Source organism: Mastomys coucha, unplaced genomic scaffold (genome assembly GCF_008632895.1).
Source record: "Mastomys coucha isolate ucsf_1 unplaced genomic scaffold, UCSF_Mcou_1 pScaffold22, whole genome shotgun sequence".
Classification (NCBI taxonomy): Eukaryota; Metazoa; Chordata; class Mammalia; order Rodentia; family Muridae; genus Mastomys; species Mastomys coucha.
Window position 1 is genome coordinate 8,024,930 of NW_022196905.1, and position 20,715 is coordinate 8,045,644.

The 20,715-nt window shown below is 37.9% G+C and overlaps 1 protein-coding gene across 1 annotated transcript in view; it reads right to left on the reverse strand.

Annotated features, from left to right (window-relative positions):
* Xpo1 (exportin 1) overlaps window positions 1-20,715 on the reverse strand; it is a 46,871-nt gene that overhangs the window by 21,012 nt on the left and 5,144 nt on the right. The window contains exons 2-11 of the mRNA XM_031342298.1: window positions 19,187-19,318; window positions 13,280-13,381; window positions 9,725-9,797; window positions 5,337-5,398; window positions 4,767-4,811; window positions 3,477-3,658; window positions 3,254-3,302; window positions 3,051-3,170; window positions 944-1,072; window positions 209-367 (exon numbers count right to left, since the gene is read on the reverse strand). Of these exons, the coding sequence (XP_031198158.1) occupies window positions 209-367; window positions 944-1,072; window positions 3,051-3,170; window positions 3,254-3,302; window positions 3,477-3,658; window positions 4,767-4,811; window positions 5,337-5,398; window positions 9,725-9,797; window positions 13,280-13,381; window positions 19,187-19,312 (1,047 nt within the window). The 5' untranslated portion in view covers window positions 19,313-19,318. The remainder of the gene's footprint in view (window positions 1-208; window positions 368-943; window positions 1,073-3,050; window positions 3,171-3,253; window positions 3,303-3,476; window positions 3,659-4,766; window positions 4,812-5,336; window positions 5,399-9,724; window positions 9,798-13,279; window positions 13,382-19,186; window positions 19,319-20,715) is intronic.

Consider the following 20,715-nt stretch of genomic DNA (forward strand, 5'->3'; position numbering starts at 1 on the left):
GGGGGGGCAGTACCTGCATAAAATCTCAGTATTTGGGAAGTAGAGGCAGGAAGATCTCTGTGAGTTTGAGGTCACCGTACTCTACTCCATGAGTTCAAGGACAGCCAGGTGTACATACAGGGATCCTGTCTCCAAAATCCATACACATATCAAGCTCATATTTAAGAGCATCTGTTTTTTAGAAATAAATGACAAGAACCAGACCTACCTCCATGAGTGCTTCCCTGAGATTCAGTCGTTTTTCTAGAAGTTGACCATGCTCTTTTAGAAAGGTGCAGAGAAATAGACTGAGATTTTGAATAAAGTTCTGTTCATCATCTTTCCCACTCGAGTATGCAAGTCGGATATTAGTATTTAAAGGAAGCATCTGGAAGTTGAAAGCCATTATTAATCTATATATTATGAAACCATCAAAAAACCTTCTTAAAATGATACTACCCATTTGCTAATAATAATAACATACAAAGGACTATCTTGGATTTGTTTCTGGTCAATCCAGGCTGATTTTACAGTTTTTGAACTTTCCTATCAGACTTGTCCTCAAGACAACAACAACAAAAAACTGTAAGTGCATTCAGATAAATCAAATAGGGGTTTAAAACAATTCTTTTACACCAGCAACAGATCTTAGTCAGTCAGAGGGAGCACTGGTCAGTTTCCCACTGTGATCAGTCTTCACAATATTCAAGCTCAACAAATTTCTAGAACTTTATCATGGTATTCCTAAAGCCTTAATATTTCCAAGAACATAAAAATTTCTACTTTAAATTGCATGTAACACATACAATCACACCACGGCTGATCTACAGTTAACTGTTTTACAGTTTAACTTAAACCTGCCCTTTTTTTGTTTTTGTTTTTGGCAGTGTTGCTGGTTATGAATCTAACCATTTCTAAAGCATTATAAAATGGTTCAAACAACTGTCAAGACAGTGGCATATACCTGTTTTAGCTGCATCATTGTAAGTGTAAACAGAGTTTCAAATTGTTCCTCATATTGGCTTACACTCACACCAGCAATCTCAGTGAGGCACTTTAGAGACACATTTCGGAACATTGGAACATTCAGGAACTATTTTATTAAAAGAAAAATCAAAGTTAAACACAAGAAACGTTTTATTTAAAAATGACAAGGGGGTGTGGGTAAAAGCATTTGGTGCTTTTGCAGAGGACACAGATTCTACTCCCAACACCCACAAGCAGCAAGTCTCAGGAGATTCAACACCCTCTTCTGACCTCTACGCACTCTGACATCGGGAGCAGCAGATATTCATGTGGCACATATACATACATTCAGTCAAATCCCATTCCCCCCCAAAATAAAACAAAATGTTTAAGGATGTGCTTTTCTTTTATATCAGAGATCCAGATGGAGCTCAAAATTGCTCGGATGACCTTAAACTTCTGACCTTTTGCTTTGCATCACAGAGGTTCACTAACTACAGCGATTCTGGAGAACAAATCCTAATACTCTGTGCATGCTAAGCAAATAGTAACCTACATCTCCATTATGTGGGACGAGGCGGGAGGCACCTGTTTGGTAACTTTCCCAATCTATGTATGTCTGATTGACTTGAGACCCTGTCTTTAAAAATGTAAATAACCAAAAAAAATTAATAGGGTTCATTACAAAATAAAATAACCAAAGTATAAATGTTCAACGGTAGTACTGAAGAAAACATTGAAAACAGACATTAGCTAGACACCACTGTACAGTACATACTTTGTAGGAGACTAAACAATGGTCAAAGAGAAAATGTTGTCCACTTACATATCAACTAATTTGAAGCTAACATGGACCATGATGCCCTTACCACTTCTATAATCCCCAAAAAACAGGGTCTTAAGGAGATAATTAATATAACCAAGACTAGTAATACTATGAAGAAATTCAAGGATATCTAGCATATCCTTGGTTGTTAATTTGTCAAGTAGCAACAACCAGGTGCATGTTACTCTAATTTATCAGGTAAAATAGATTTTTTTTGACCACAGTGTTGGAGCATTTGCAACTAAGACTGATGATCTGAGTATGATCCTGGGGACAAGCAATTATATATAATGTACAATTTCCCCCCACTTTACAGAAGTAAACACCCGTTTTACTTCACTGTGACTCAAACAAAAGAAAGCAATTTACTAATTATACCAGTAATAGCATTCTTGTTTTTGACAGCACCAAGGATGTACAACCTCGAAATGCTAGGCAAGCTTTTTCCTCACTTAAAGTACAATCTCCAGTCTTCGCACTTAATACAGTGGTGATTATTGGCCTTTTCTGAGAAATGGTGTTACTATGTAGTCTTTTTTTTTTTTAATTATTTATGTATGAGTAGATTATCTCTCTTCAGACAAACCAGAAAAGAGCACTGGATCCAATTACAGATGATTATGGCTGGGAACTGAACTCCAGACCTCTGAAAGAGCAGTCAGTGCTCTAAATTGCTGAGCAATCTCTCCAGCCCCTTACTATGTAGTCCTTAAAGTCCTGGGCTAAGCCGGAATCACACAGATAAAATACTGGAAATAAAGCTTTCAACTTGGGTGTGGCTCACACAGATCTTGTTTAACTTTGAACAAGTACATTAACAGACATGAACCACTGTACCCTGCTATGTAATTCAGGCCACCCTCAAACTCGAAATCCTTGGATCTGGGGCCTCTGAGATGGCTCAACAGGTTAAAAAACAAAAAAAAAGAAAAAGAAAAAGGACCTGATGTCCATTCCCCACAAAACCCATGGTGCAGCAAACCAAATCTCAATCAAGTTAACCTATAACATCTCCACACAACCATGCCCACTCATACACACAATATTAAATTAATGCACTATTAAAGACCTTCTGCTTCAGACTCTGTAGTATTAGAACTAACAGCTACCACTAATCCTGAGCTAAAGAAAACAAACAAACCCCACATAGAGATTCATATTAAACAATTGCTAGCAAGGACCTTGAAAGCAGTCCCTTCATTTCAGACACAGTGAGTAGAGTAGTGGTGAAGAAAAACGACTTGTTATGCAGAAACAAACTGAAATGTACTGGCTTTACCTTGTAAATTAATGTGCTGATTAACTTAGTCTCAAAGATGTATCCCAGTGGAATCCAGTTCAGAAATCTCAGCAGCGTTTCTAATGTAGCATGTACAAGAGGCGCATTTTGGGAATTTTCCTGGAAACACAAAACATCATACCATAAATATACTACTTTCCTCTAACTCTTATTTATAAAAGAAGAAAATTAAAACCACTTACCATCACAAACTGACAAAGCTGAAATATTTGTGAAAACTCATTGCACATGCTATGAAAAAACAACAACAACATAATTTAGAAAGGAAGGACAACATAAATGCTGACTTCTGGGGAGTCCTACCCCCCCCCAGTAATATAAACACTGACGATCAGATTTCATTAAAAACATTTACACTTAGAGAGCTTCATATAGCATGTGTTAATTTAAAACATAAATACTTGCCTGTCTTTTAAATGCTTTGCTTTAACTTGCGTTATCTGTCCACTAGAGAAATCAAACACTTCTTCACTCAAGAGTTTAAGAATCACCATATTATTTTGACATAGACTTTCACTGGTTCTACTTGCTCCAACAATGTCACTGATAAAAGTTGGCCAATGCTTAGGCCACTCTTGCTTAAGTATCTACAATTAAAAATGAAATGTTCATTTCACTTCATTTGACAAAGACAAAACATCGTCAAAGCCAGAGTGTTACTCACTTCCCCCATTAATATACCACACATAATATAAAATATAAAACAGAGACCCCATTCAGTTACCCTGACATTTATTTGTGTTCTAATGTGTATGAATATTATTCACTTGATATGTATTCCCCGAAGCTATAAGGCCTAATTAAATGATGAAGGGTGACAGGTTTAGGGGCTAGGCTAAATGTTCATCTAGTCTATCAGCCTCTGGGATGAATCCCTACTATACCAAAACAGACATTTTTTGTTGGATATACTCTAGTCGTAACATTATAGTGTAGTGCTGAAGCTGAATTCGGGCTCTTACATGACTCAATGCCACCAGGCCCTGGTTTGAACATTGTATAAGCTTTGAAGCAGAGAGCTCAAGCATGGACAGAGCCATCTATTAAAACACCAATTAAATGTATTAGATTTTTGAAATTTGGACAGTGTCACAGCCAAGTACACTCCAAATATTCTACAAAAGGATGGTCTTTTGGGGGTCAATAGAGAAAACAGGCTAATATAAATATTCCAAACTTCAAAGCCTATATGGATGGTTTGGAAAGAAACATATGGAGATTAACTAGGAGGCCACATTCCATGCAAGGATCCATAAACTGGGATTAAAGAGCCACATATAAATGAATAAATGCACAGTAGCAGGCGAAGTCTAAGAATCCAGTCACACTGAAAATTTCAAACTCCAATATATAATCCAATTCATAATTACATCCATATATCTGAGCCTTAAAATAATTGATGACCCTTATCACCACTGACTTATGAAATGTTAACCAAAAACCTAACTTTAATTCCCAGGGACCATGTCAGTAATAACTATCTTTAATTCCAGCCCAGAAGTTTCATATGCCTTCTGGCCTTTGTGGGAACCTTAACTTACATGCATATACCCACTGGCAGGCATACATTTATACATAATTAAAAATAAAAACTTTAAAATTATATTCACATATAGGATAAGAAAAGATCCATACGTTAAGTGTAACAATCATTCAATTTTTCTGAGGAAGATGGGTAATAAATATAAAGCTTACCTGAACAAGAATCATATTCAACTTCCCAATATACACCTTTTCTTTCTGGGGGGCAGGGAGGGAGAAGAAAGGGGTCAGAGTAAATAAGTGCCTAAAGATTCAATACAAACATGATCATAAGAAATAATTATATCTATTAGAAATATGCATGCTTCTGGGACCATGAAAAACAGACTAATATTTAAATAATTTTCCTTTTTGAATACATTGTCTGGGAACCAGGGAAGTAGTTCAGTCTGTAAAGCCAACTGCCACCAAGTCTCTAGATCTACATGGTAGAAGAACCAACTCCCAAAAATTGCCCTGTAACCTCAAATAGCACAAGTGTTTACAAACATACACACAGAATATTATTAAATTTAATTTAAAAAAAAAAAAAAAACATTAATCTCTGGGGCATCTGAGATGGCTTAGAGTATAAAACATGAATTCACTCTTTAGCCCCACATGGATGGGAGAGGAGGGAAAAACTGACTCTTAGTTGTCTTCTGACCTCCCATGACACACACACTCTCATGCACATGCACACACACACATTAAAATAAAACTTAAAAACTAACATTTCCTTACCTCTACACAAGTTGGGTCAGAGGATGTCTTGATAATGAGGCCAACAACATATTTTTTTATTCCTATAAAAATATGTAAGACATAAAAAATTAACTTTAAAATTAACATAAACTTAAATTGGGAAAGAAGTTTTATGCCTGTAACCCCTGCACTAAGGAGTTAGAACACCTGAGGGCTAGAATGTGACTCTTAGATTAAAAAAGAAAATCACAATCTTTCTCTATGCTGACAAATATTTAGGACTTAGTAGAGAGCAGAGCTACTTTCAAACTCCAATTCCTTCCCCAGTACTGGCAACTGCAAAGAATGCCAATTATGACTTTGGATATAGTTCAGTATTCAATAGTAAAGCACTTGCCTATCACACAAAATTCCCTAGGTTTGAGAGTGAACACTTCAAAATATGTTAACGAATGTTCTCTTTCATGATTTTGATTTTAAACTAAAAAATCAGGACCTATGTAGCCCTAGGCTAGCCATGAACTAGCTATCTTCCTCTGTTATATCTGCCCTGGTTTAATAGCTGAGAAGGCAATATTCAATTGGCTTAAGCTCTGGCCAGCCTGACTAAATATTTGAAACCAATTTCAATATTTAAAAACAATGAACCACGCACACTTGAACTCCAAACTTGTGATTATAGGACCATGAAAGCATACCTAAATTACGTATTTTTAATCATATTTTATTTTATGTTTTCTTTCTTTTAAGACGAGGCTGTCCTCAAACTCGGACATCTGCCTGCCTTTGCCTCCTGAGCCGGAATTAAAGATGTGCCCACCACTGTACAGCTACAAACTTTTTAAACTTTGCCATGTATTTGTCTGTGATTGTATGTCACCTGTGTATGAAAGCCCACAGAGCAAAGATGAACAATTAAAGATGTCAAGAGCTAGGTAACTTGGGTGCTTTGAACTGAACCCAGGAAGAGCAGCAAGGGCTCATAATTGCTAAGACATCTCCAATCCAGAATTTTTCCTTTGCAACTATCCTCTATTTTTTGCAACAAGAATCCATACCAGTTTAAGACTATAGGTACATTTTCTTCAAAGGATCACTTACTGCTTTAGCATTTATTAATGAAGTAATCATTTTTCCTCTGCCTAATAAAACAGTATTTCTTATTTCCTGTAGCTGGTCTGGCCTAAGGCAGAGGACAAGTGGATTCCTGAGATCGATGCCAAACTAGTCTACAGAACAAGTTCCAGAAATAAAAAAAAAGTATATGGGAGACAAGACAACCTTAAACTTCAGCCAAGTGTGATGATTTACATCTGCTGACCGGCATTACCAAAAGTGAGTTCTTGATCTCCTCGGTCTACAGTTCCTCAAACAAATAAAACCCTACACTAAAAACCACAAAACACATAGATGTTATTTTCTGGCTTAAGACTAGGTGGCCATTACAGCAATGCAGAACAAAATTTAACACTGTAACCAAGTTCTTCCCCCCATCACCGCTATTACACATTAACTCTTTCTCATTAAGATGGCTTTTTAAAAAGTTAGGAGAGATGGCAGCAGCAGTTATGAGTGCTTGTTGATCTTGCAGAGGACTCAAGTTTGGCTCCTAGCCCCCATTCTTAAGGTCTAACTCAAGAGCCATGGAATCCTGTGCCCTTTTCTGGCCCCTGAAGGTACTTGGTGTTCATATATACATTCAAGGGCATACACATGCATACCTATAAATATAAGCAATCTTTACAGTAAAAATGCCATTTCAGAACCAGTCTCACTTACACAAAGCTCAAAGTGCTGGGATTTATGTTTACATGGAACCAATGAATGTGCTTGTAATGGTTTGAGACACTCTGACAGAAATGAAGGTAAGAAAAGTTTACACAGAAGTACAAAGATGACTGCTTGCAGGTCAGTAAAAGGTATAGCAACACAGAAATAACTAGCACAAGAGTCTCTCCCTTGAATGTGTATTAGCCTGGCCTGGTGGTACACACTTTCTTTAGTCCCAGCTCTTGAGAGGCAGAGACAAGTGGGTATCTTGAGTATGAGGACAGAGTAAGTTCTAGGACAGCTAGGATGGCACCAGAAAACACTGTCTGGAAAAGAAAGACAGCAAACAAAAAACAGATGCACCTGTACTGGAAAGGTAGAGTTACTAGCACTGGGGTAACACTGGAGCCCAGGCCGTGTCAGAAGCCAAAAGAGAGAAGCTGCTCAGGACTTCAATACAGACCTGAGCTTCCAGAGAGTGTCAGCCTATAAGACCTGGTACTTGCTATAGAACAAAGATGGAAATCATCTTCCTTTGCCTCCACACTGCCTGGGATTCCGGGTATGTTTAATCACAATCAAATAGGTTGGCTTCTTTGAAGTTACTAACTTGATTATTATGATAGCATTGGACATCCATGGAGAATGTACACAATAATCCCTATAACATTTCATTTTCAATCAAACTTAAAGGCTATGGCCAGGGCATAGTTCAAGTTGGTAGAATGCTTGTCAACAATGTTGGAAGTCTTGGGTTTGATCCCAAAGCTGTGGTGGCTCAGATCTGTCTTCCCAGTCCTGAGGTGGAGGAAGTCATCCTCACCTATAAAACAACCTGACTATATATAATAGGAAATTATCCCAATAAAAAGATCAACAGCTGGGCGGTGGTGGTGCACACCTTTAAACCCAGCACTTGGGAGGCAGAGGCAGGCAGATTTCTGAGTTCGAGGCCAGCCTGGTCTACAGAGTTCCAGGACAGCCAGGGCTACACAGAGAAACCCTGTCTCAGAAAACCAATAAATAAATAAATAAATAAATAAATAAATAAATAAATACATACATACATACATACATACATACAAACAGGAACAGGGCTAGAAAAATGATGCAGGGGCTAAGTGTGCTTCCTGTCCTTCTAAAGTCCCTGTGCCCAGTTCCCATCACAAACTTTGGAAGTTCCTTACAAATTTTTTGCTTTGTTAAAAGAAAAAAAAGTTATTACATATAAAGTGTTATGCCTGCAATCCAGAAGAGGGCACCAGATCTCTTTGTAGATGGCTATGAGCCATCAGGTACTTGCTGGGAATTGAATGCTCTTAACCTCTGATCAATCTCTCCAGCCACCTTGTTTAGATTTTTTTTTTTTTTTAGAGACAGTTTCTCTGTGTGGCCCTGGATGTACTACTGAACTTCATTCTGTAGAACAGGATAGCTTCTAACTCAGAAATCTGCCTGCCTCTGACTCTGAAGTGCTGGGATTAAAGGCCCACGCTAAATTTCATTACTTTTAACTCTAGCACCAAAAAATCTGTCACTTCCTTCTGTCCCTCAGAGGGAAAGGATGGACAAAGACTCTCTCCACCTATTCTCCCCCAAAAGGGGGGAGGGGAGACAAAAACAAAAAGAAAAGGAAGAAAAAAAAGAAGACATTGACTGCTCCTTCAGAGAATCCAGGTTTGGTTTCTAGCACCCACAGTCAATTCTAAGCTTTCTGGGGCTATAACTCTAGTTCTAGGAGATCCAACCAACCTCTGTCCTCCAAAGGCACCTGCACACACATGGCACACTTAAAATGTGAAGACAAACATAAATGAATTAAGACCTATACAGAGGTTGGCAAGATGGCCCACTGGGTAAAAATACCTGTCATACAAGCTATGTGACCTGAGATCAATTCCAGAAACCCCATGTAATTAATGGCAGAAGGAGAAACCCAAAACAAAGTTGTCATTTGGCCTCCAAATCTGGAAACTAAATTCAAGTCATCTAAAAGAACAGTTTGAGCACCTAACAATTGAGCCACTTCCCTAACTTGCTACTTTTTTTTTCCATAAAGTATCGTTAGCTGGGTATGGTAATACATACCCATAATGCAATTCCACAATCACATCACTTAGAAGTCAGGGGCTTTTCGTTAAAACTATTAACTTATTTCTTCTGTGTGCACACAGGTATGGGGATAGATCTGCCAACAGCACAGCTTCATGAGTTGGCTCCTCTACATAGGTCCCAGGAATTGAAGCTGCATGGTCATCCTTGGTAAAACTATATACCAGCTTATCTTTGGTCTTTATTTATTGTGTGCATGTGTTTGGTGTTTGTGCTGTGTCCTGAATGGTACCAATGTAGGGGTCTGAGAAAAACAGTTGTCTTACCAGCTAAGCCATCATACTGACCCTGTTTTTTTAAATTGAGTTGTAGCTTGTATAGCCCAGGACTTGCATTCCCAATCACTCTGCCTCCTTCACACATAACAGGGTGCTATTTCCTTTGGTACAGATGTAACTAGTAATGGTTGCCTCTTTCCTCTAAAAGATAGCTTGCAGGACAATACAAACAGATCCTGCCATTTAACATCAATCAACTCAACTGTAATAAAAGTATCAGGTGCCAAAGTATGCACTGATTGTGCTTTTGTGCTGTTTGTTTCCTACCTTCACACTGGTTCCTTGGAAGGATCTTCCACCTTGTTTTGATCACATTTTCCAAAATCTGTAGTCCATAGTACTGAAAATTGGAGAATAGAACTATGAATTTCTTGGCACAGGACTAGGACCTTTTAGGATTCACAAATGGACAAACACTCACACATTTATAGCTAACATTTCAAAAACATTACGCTATCAAATTTAATTACATATATTAAACAAGGATCTATTCACCCCTAAGCTGAGAGTTCATGCATTTTCCTCATTTTCTGTTTACTACTCTACGTAACGTCCTGCTGTTTATACATGCTCACACCAGGAGGAAGAACCAAATAAAAAGCCCTTTAGCAGCCAAATGGGCTTATCTGTAGAGGGAAAAGTAACAGCCAAATAGGAATTCATAGTGTAAGTGACTGCTCATGGGCTCACACATTAACACAACCAGGCTCCTAAAAATTTAGTAGCTTGGATGCTCTCAAGCTTCCTACCACCCTCTAGGAGTTACAAGCTTTCAGCCAAATATCAAGTACTGTCTGTCACAGATAAGTTCTATACAGTGTTTAAGCATCACTGGTGTGTTACTTAAAGGAGCAGCAAGACAAACCCATGGGTTTATTTTCAATTTTAGCCCCACCCTTATGCAGTTTCTATTTCTACTAATTTAAAGATAAACTTTTGTGCACAGTCAAAATACAAATGCATGTTGCAATCTGTATCTACCTTTCAGGTATTCCTTACAAACATGGAAGCTGTAATTACATTTGTGAAAAAGTTAAATAACAGACACCACTTTCAATCCATTTTATCCCTCCTACTGCTTATGCACTCTAAACAGTCAGCAACATGTAAGAATTTATAATGCTCCGAGATTTACTACCTAAAATTTCTATGACCAATTAGTGTGGATAGGCAGGAGAAAGAAAAGGAACCAAAATGTAGTTTTGGCATTCAAAAACCAGCTGTAATACCTGAAAGGTAAACTCATTCACACAGACATAGCCTCAGATTGCAAGTGTTGGCTGAGAATAAGAGTTCATCTTTAAAGTTGTTAGTCATTTACACAATAAAATAGGAGCATTAGTATTTCAACCAAAGGGATCATATAAATGCTCATTTTAGCCACAGCACAATATAGACTGTCCCAAACTACATTGTGCTTAAGTGTTTTTGCTGTTTTCTTTCATTTTAATATTCCATACTTAACAATAATTTTTTTGCAACCTCTACTCAAACTCTGTATTTACGGAACATTCCTTAAAGTAGTCTAAAATAAGAATGAGACCAAAACAAAATCTGAAATTAAGAAAATACATGTCACTGCAGTATTTCATAATCAGCAGTAGTGAAGCTTACTATTCTGGTCAGGAACTGGTGCTCAGAAGCATATAAAAGACAAAAATTCCTCTGAGCATTAAACTTACTATTCTATAAATTTCTTCAAGGACAAATCACACTACCTAAAGATTCAAAAGAAAAAAATCAAAACAGAAATCTAACCGTTACAGAATATTGTCCTCTTGCTAATTAGTAACCAACTAAAAAGACCCATGGAGCACCAAGAAACAAGCACCATAAATACAACAGACTCAAAAAAAAAAGAAAAACAGAAAACTCTTAAGGTATTTATTTTACTTGACCTTATTACTGTTTTTTCAATTGAAAACACCCACTTCCATTACTATATTTGTTCATATACTTATTAATAATGATTAATACTGCTATATTAATTAACTACCTACAACCCTTTCAACAATTATAGAAGTAGGATCAGCTTACTCAACACACGATTTTAATTGGAGGACTAGAGCCCAACAAAAGGATCCTACACATGTGGTCAAAGGTGCATGTGTAGATGTTCCCATCACCACATTCTAAGCCCTAACATCCTAATGACTCTGGACATGAAACTTGGAAAGAGAATTCTTGTTCCTTTGGGAAAATAATTTTCTTCATAAATGATACAACAAAACCAAATCACACACACACACAAAAAAAAAACCCTACTTCTTTAAATCTCAAAACTTGAGTAATCCACTGCTGAGCTATGAAGATGAGGGACAGATAACAGCAAAGACTACATGAAAAAACAAACGCATGAAATGATCCCTATGGCAGAAATCTGAGCCCTTAGAAATACTTATTTATACATTGAGTTCCCCTTTCCCCACCCACCACCCATGAAACAAAAACAATTGATGAACAGAATTCAGTTAAAGGGAATCAAAAGGGTAGACCTTGTGGAGGCCTGCCGTCAAAGCCTAGCTGTGTCAGTTGCACAGGAAGACACCCCTTTTCTTCCTATTACAAGCAATCAACATAATGGAACATTATGATTAATATCAGGTAGTGTTAACATCTTTAAAGAAAAAAAATGATTGCATAAAAGCCAAATGTCATAGTGCATAAATTTAGCACCAAATCATTTGTAATTTATGTAAATTGAAGAATTCTTTACCTGTTGCTTTCTTTCTGTTCCTCTAATCATCTCATTTTTCACAAGACAAATTTGAGTTTTTAAAAATACTGTTGATAAATCAACTTAAACATTAGTAATGTCTGTCAGTATAAAAAGCAAAATTTACCAGGCAAGCAAACAGGCAAACACTGTTATGTTACTTAAGGTTAGCACTTTGAGGAAGTTCTGGGCTGTATTTTTGCCTTAAGATTTACAAGATGTCAAAACTAATTAATATTTTAAAACTGTTAACTAACACACTCTGATCTCATAAACAGATGTGCACATGGCTATTTTTCTGTTTTAACACAATGTATATAAAGTAGAAACCCTTTGTGTATTAAACAGAGTGCCATGGCATCTTATTACTTTAAGGCGTTTAAAGAGAAGCGTGAATCACCAAGCATTAAACAGTCAGAACACATTTTGATCAACCCTTCAGTTCAAACTCAAGGAAAAAAAAAAAAGCCCTGAGTTACAACATGTTCTTTTTTTCTTTTCTTTTTTTCTTTGATTTTTCGAGACAGGGTTTCTCTGTATAGCCCTGGCTGTCCTGGAACTCACTCTGTAGACCAGGCTGGCCTCGAACTCAGAAATCCACCTGCCTCTGCCTCCCAAGTGCTGGGACTAAAGGCGTGCGCCACCACTGCCCGGCTGAGTTATAACATTTTCAAGTGCAAATAAAAACTGAGTGCTGTCTCATTGAAAATACTGGTACCACGGAGTAGGATTTTAAGCTGTCCATACTGGGTGTTGGTGGTGCCTAACCAATATTGTATTAATTGCCCAAAATAATGTTATGTCTCATCTCTTTTACGACTTACGCTACTAAGACCTATACACATGTTCTTAAATGGAAAAATACCCAGCCACCCCCAAAAGGAAAAAAACACCTTGCACACTAGTCCCAATTATTAAAAAAAAAAAAAAAAACTTCATAATTCTTAGGACTATTTGCAAGAATTCTAAGCTTTAGAGTTAATTTTGAAATAAGTTAGCAATATAAAATGATTTGGTAACAACTGCTAATACTAAAAATGAGATACCTTCCTCAAAGTTTACGACTGGAAGAAAAGAACAATGTCTTTAAACCACCACTTGCTTACTTTCGTGTTCATGTTCTGCGAAAACTCCAATATTGTGTCGACGCGTGTCCAAGCATCAGGATGTTCCTTTAAATGTGTCAGTACTTCTTGAGCCATTCTTTGCTAGAATGTTATACCAAAAGCATTTTAGTTAGTGTCCCTTTAGAATTCATTAAAATGTAAGGTACAGAGAATAGCACACACCCTAACAGCACAGTGATACTTCACTTTCTGGAAACATTTGAGAAATGAACTCTTTCAAGACCCAGGCTCAGTTACCAGGATTCACAACTGCCTGTAACTGCAGCTCCAGGGGATCAATTAACATTCTCTTCTGGCCTAAGGGCATCTGCATATACATACACCACCCTATTAGAAATACACTCAACATATATTATGGTTGTAAAAGCCACTGTGGAATTTGAAAGAACTCAGTTGCTTGCAAACTACAAGCTTCTGGCTTCTGTGTTCTAAGATTACAAATGACCATCACCACCCCCAAAGCTGTGTAGAGTCTAGTGTCTAATCTTAATGGACTCCCTGACAATAACTGCAGTGTGAACTTGTAAAACAGTATAAATCATGAGTTTTCCTAGTAAGCCTTACTTGGCCCAACTGCTACTCTCTCATTCATTCTTTGGTCCAGACGTGACTGTTCCGAACCCAGGACTTACTCGCCTGCAGGCCGGAGTCACAGGTCACATGGGGTTAGAGCACTTTTGCTGAGCATCATACTTCAAACACTTTCCACATATAACCTTTGTTTCAATCTCCACAAAAAACACGATGTCCTTTGCTAATGGTCCAGTATTTGACCCTGGTAACTTCTCTACTCTGTCCTATATCCCACTCTTCTCACCTTACAGTCTCAAAGGGACTTAAACATCAAAATAGGAACAAAAAATAAAGGAGAAAAAAATCTAATATTGCCCCATGCTATTAAAGGTAAAAGCATTTCTGTTGCTTAGCAATACAAGAGGTAAAAATATTCAATACAATACAAAATATTTTTAAAAACACAACTGCTGGACTCTGTGGTGGCGCATGCCTTTAATCCCAGCACTTGGGAGGCAGAGGCAGGTGGTTTTCTGAGTTCAAAGCCAGCCTGGTCTACAGAGTGAGTTCCAGGACAGCCAGGGCTACACAGAGAAACCCTGTCTCAACCCCCCCCCTAAAAAAAAAAGAAAATAAATAAATAAAAATAAGAAACACAACCACTATTTCTTTTTTTTGCTAACTGGCTAAAAAATAGACTGGGGGGGGGGGGGCGTTGGGGAGGGGTGAGTGCAGGTGTGGATTCCCCTAGGTGTTTGTGATCTGCCTGAAGTGGATGCTTGGAACCAAACTCAGATCTTCACTCTTGAAGAGCACATCTTCTTGACTGCTGGACCATCTCTGCTGCCTCTAACTACTACAGTTTTGCGTTTTCATTTCCTACCCCTTTTTCTTTTTCTTTTCCAATACAGGGTTTCTGTATGTAGCCCTCACTGTCCTGGAACTCAGATCTGCCTGCCTGTCTCCCAAGTGCTGGGATTAAAGGGCCACCACTCCAGGTTTATAATGCCGGCACTCAGAAGCAGAAACATGCTCATCTATGAGTTTTTTGTTGTTGTTGTTGTTGGTTTTTGCTTTTCTCGAGACAGGGTTTCTCTGTATAGCCCTGCCTGTTCTGGAACTCACTCTGTAGACCAGGCTGGCCTCAAACTCAGAAATCCTCCTGCCTCTGCCTCTCAAGTGCTGGGATTAAAGGCTTGCGTCACCACTGCCCAGTGAGGTATAACTTTCTAGCCCTGTCCCTAGTGACCTACTTTGCCATTTAGGACCCATATCCCAAAGATCATAAACTTCACTTTACATTATAATCACCTATCATGAGATTAACAATGGAATTAAACCAGGCCTAGTCTTTTTCCTGAGTATACACACCAAAATGCATCCCTCTTTTTCCATTTCTTCAGCACTGGGATTTGAATCAAAGGTCTCCTGAATACTAGATAATCACTGAGTTAACATTTCTAGGCTTTCCTAAACTTTTGAGATAGAACCTTGCTAAATTACAGACATCCTCAAACCTGTGATCATTCTGCTTCAGCATTCAGAGCTAAGATTATAGGTTTATAAACCATCTCAAATGGCTTAAAATGTACCCTTCTTATTAGCCAGAGTGTCTACCTCACTGTCAAAGTACACAGCAATAGTCTTTACAGACTTTATCACTAAATTTTATAAGGTAGGCAATATTCTGTACATGAGTAACAAGTAAGGGCTCCATAAGGAAATTAATATGTAATTGGAGCATTCATAAGGAAACAACATATATAATAAATAGGGATTGAGGAGTAGCACTTGTATACAATTCCACTACTGTAGGTGGAGGCAGAAGGATTGTGAATTCAAGAACAAAGCAATTCTCAGCTAGGAGAATGCCTACCTAGCATGGAAGAAGCTCTGGATTCAGTCCCCAGCACTGCATGAGCCTGATGGTGTGGGACATGACTGTAATCCTAGCACTATCAATGGCGAGGCAGAAGGATCAAAAGTTCAAGGTCATCCTGAAGACATCCTAGGGTAGGTATGAGATCTATCTCAAAAGACAGGAGCCTATCTATGTGATAGATTACAATTTCTACACCTTATTTTGTCATTTTGTTACCGGAAAAGCTAACAACTGCTCTCAGAAATAAAATGTATTTATAAACATTTTTGTTGAGACTAAATTCTCATGTAATTCAGGATGGGTTTGAATGCTGATTACCCTGCTTCCACCTTTTCTACATTAAAAAAACAAAAACAAACAAACAAAACTAGGTACTTCAGAGAATGAGACCAGCCTGGGCTATAAAGATATCCAGGTCAGCTTAGTATCCAGAGCAAAATCTTGTCTCCAAACAGAAGGGGGCAGTATGTGTGTGTGTGTGTATCTGGCAAGATGGCTCAGCAATTAAAAGCATCAGTTGTTACTGCAACTACCATTGGTGGCTAACTACCATTTATAACCTTAGTTTTAGGGGATCCAACAGGCAGAAATATGGTGCACATGTATGCATACCGGCAAAAACTTCATATACATAAAGTAAAATAAATCTTTACAGGGGGGTAAAAGCCCATGAAAATTTTCTTCTCTGCTCATTTGTTTTGATTTAACCCTTAATTTTTTAAAGATTTATTTATTATATCTAAATACACTGTAGCTGTTCTTCAGACACGACTGAAGAGAGGGTGCCAGATCTGATTACTGATGGTTGTAAGCCACCATGTGGTTGCTGGGATTTGAACTCAGGACCTTCAGAAGAGTAGTCAGTGCTCTTAACCGCTGAGCCATCACTCCAATCCCCACCCTTAACTATTTTTAAAGTTGAGTTTTATATATATTAGTGCTTTGCCTGCATATATATGGCCACCATATTCGTGCTTTGTGCCCTCAGTGGTCAGGAGCCCTCAGATCCCCTAAAATTAGAATTCACGGTAGTTATGAGCCTTCATGTGGGTACCAGGCACAAAATCTGGGTCCTCTGCAAAAGCAACAAGCATTCTAACTGTAAAGCCATCTCTCCAACCCACCCTTAAGCTCTCCGTCCTAAGTGAATGAAAGTACCTGTGCATAGTTTCTCATTCATTTTTAACACTTTATAGACAATACCCCCCTTTCAAGGTTTCTAAAATGCATGAGTACACCCAAGATTAAACAAGAATGCTGAATGTCTTGGGAGGCAGGGTACACAGATCTGAGTTCAAGGCCAGCCTGGTCTACAGAGTTAGTTCCAGGACAAACACGGTTACACAGTGAGACCCTGTCTCAACCTACCCAAAACCCCATACATAACAAAATTAAATTCCAGCAGATAACTGTCCAAAGAATCTAATGTTCTGGCAATAATAGTTTCACTGTTAGACACTGTCATGGTACAAGACTTTAGGGTCAAAAATAAAAAGTACTCCAGACTGGCCTTGAACCCGGCCCATAGAAGTTAATCTTAAATCCTAATCCTCTTATGTCCCTAGTGCTGGGATAATGAAAAAGATGCTCCACCACAACAAACTTCTACTGAAGGATTTTTGCCCCAATTTCAGAGCACTGTACTCTTATTTTTCAACATGTACATTTGTGTGTGAGAGTAAGTGTATATCTCAGTCAGAAGACAAATAACCTTTTGAAGTGCCTTCCCTCCTTCCACCAGGTGGATCCCAGACTAAATTCAGGTTGTTTACACATCACTAGGCCAACTACACAGAATTTTACTCAAAACTACTACAAAGTTTCAGAATTTTGCATTTATTAGATGGCTTTAATAATCTACATATACTCCTGTCTCATACCTTTTCTTTCCAGTTTCCTTTCAGAGCTACGGCTAACCTGAAACTTGCCTCTGTCACAAGTGCCAGGACCATAGGCAAACCACCTATTTTATAATTAAGTGTTCAATCATCAAATTATAGCTTTTTTTTTTAAAGGTAATTATCCACACTAACAGAATATCTTTTCAAGAACACAAAATTCAAATCAAAATCAAAAACTCACATTTTTTTTAAGTTCTTACCTAGCCTGGAACTCACTATGTAGACTGAGCTCATCTCTTAACTTCTTCCTGCCTCCGCCTCTTAGAGTGCCAAAAATAAAGGAGTGCATCACACCTGGCTCATATTGATTTTTAGATAAATACATGAAAGACCTCTGCAATTTCAATGTTTAAAAATTTGGAGCAGAGGTCAGTAAGATGGTCAATAAGTAACCATAACCATTTGAGTCTCATCTCCAGAATCCACAGGACAGTAATCCTGACTCCATATAAGCAACTAGGTGGCATAATACTCACCAACACACACTCATAAAAACAAATGTTAAAGTCCACTAAAAAAAAAGGATATTAAAAGTCGAGCAGTGAGGGCTAGTAAAATGGCTCCGTGGTTTTGAGCACTGGCTGCTCTTCTAGAAAATCCAGGTTCAATTCCCAGCACCCACATGGCCCCTCACAACTGTCTATAACTGCATTTCCAGGCAATCTGATACCTTCTCACACAAGCATGCACTCAGGAAATATACCAAAGTACATTTTTTAAAAAAAGAGAATATAACAATATTTTTAAAAAATTAAGTCAGGCAATGGTGGTGACACACCTTTAGTCCCAGCACCCAGGAGGCAGAGCAGGAGGATCTGAGTTCAAGGCCAGCCTGGGCTACAGAGTGAGTTCCAGACAGCCAGGGCTCTTACACAGAGAAATCCATCTCAGAAAAGACAAGGACAGGAGAGATAATTCAGCTGTTAAGAATAGTGGCTACTTCTCCAGATGTTCTGGGTTTGATGATCCTCATGGTAGCTCAATGCCTGTAACTATAGTCCAAGGGATCTGGCTCCACCTTCTGGCCTCCATGAGCCAGGAGCACAAAATGATACAAAGACATTTAGGCAAACGCCCATATTCATCAAAAATAAAGACTATTCACTATTTGAAACATATATTAGAATATATATGTATATATATTCCAAAATATATATAAAAGAACCTCTTTTATATTGGGGTTACAAGCATCCATCATCATACCCAGAACAAGAATACTTTAATAAGTTGCAAAATTGACATATGAAGGCTGGAGTTTCTGCAGTTCCAGCATTCGGTTCCTACCATCCAAAATCGGATGGCTCACAACTCTGAATAAAAGAGCCTGGATTGGTGGTGCATGCCGTCAGCCTAGTCAACAGTTGAGACTGTCTCAAAAGGAAAAATAAAATATAGAAAAGCCAGACAAGCATATTCCTAATTTTCCCTCTTGACCACAATCAACATCAATACTTTCCCCAGACTACTTCTCATTAGCAAATAATTCCAAATTTATATAAAATATAAAATATATTTTATAAAAAGAAATATTCTCAACTACTTGTTACATTTTAATAATTTTATTAATAAGGTTTTGGTCATCTACTTTACCTGGGCTCCTTCTCCATGGTATAAGCAATTCACCACATTGTCTAAAAGGTTGATGTCCAGTTTTTGGCTGAAATCAAGCAGCTGACGAGCTGCATGGTCTGCTAACATTGTCATAATTGCTGGCATAGATTACTGAAAAAAAAAAAAGATGGAGTTACTTAAGAAGTTTGGACAGCAGTTAACACTCAAGCTTTCTAGTCAAGTAAATTTACTTCAACATTATTCACACAAATACTTAAGATTTCATAAATTTTACCTAATTATTATGAAACAAGTAACAAAATTGCATTACTAAGCTATTCAATAATTTCATTACTTATTAGGTTCCATCACCTTTCCTAGTGTTTTACTGCCCCACTTACTAAACCAATCTATTTTTCAATTTGAGTCCATTATGATTCCATAACTCTCAAAGTTGTTTTACTTTGGGGGTAAGGGTGTGATGGTGGAGGCAGAGACAGACAGGTTTCATTCACTATGTAAGCCACCAGTCTCCCAAGTGTGGTGACTACAGATGTATGTGACCATGACAAGGCTACCTACAGATTCTTGTTTGATTCTTTTCCCCCAGTTTCTCTGTCATGGTCTTTAGCCCTGGCTTACCTGAATCTCTGTGTAGCTAAGAATGACCCTGATGTCCCTCATGTCTTTACTTTTCCAGTTCCCTTGTACCCTACCTGGTTTATGAGGTACCAGGGATGGCATGTTAGACACGTACTCTACCATCTTTATGCCCAGCCCTATTTATAAGTTCTTTTTTTCAAAACTTTAAATGTGATTTCAAGGATTTATTTTTTAAAATATCCCCAAGTTAATCTTTTGAATAGCTTAGTCTGAGCATTTCAGCCAGGACAATCTTAAAACATTGATTTTTTTTTCATTGTACACAGTAGCTATAAGAACCAACCTAGTGTGTCTTGGTTACCCCCTTAACCTCTACAGGATTTATTTTCTACCTCCAAGCTGCTCAGCTACATGACTTTCCATTCTCAACTTTGTTTAAAAATTAAAATACCATCCAAACCAAGAACATGGTATCACATGCATGTAAGTAACCCAGAACTTGAAAAGTTGAGACAAGGAGTCTTAAATGTGAAGCCACCCTGGGCTAGAATCACTGACAAAGGCCATGCCAGACTGAGATACACAGTAAGATCTTATCTGAAAGAAATCAAAATCTTCAAGCATACACTTCCCTTGAACAAAAAGGAAAAAATACACTGTAAGAACCAAGCCAGAATCCAAAGATAGCCTGGACTAAACAGTAAGACCCTATATTAAAAGACGGAGGAGGGGAGAAATATAACTAAGGTGCTCTCATGCTTCAAATGTGTATGTAGCCCTACTGATCCAACTTGTCTCCTAAGCAGCATTAGCTTTGAGAAACTAACCAGAAAAGAACATGTAGAGTTCATGCCTCCAATACCAGCATTATGGAGGTAAGAGGATCACACTTCCTGCATTGGATACTAGCCTGAGTTACACAGTAAGAACTTGTCTTAAACAAACCAACCAACCAAAAAACAAAA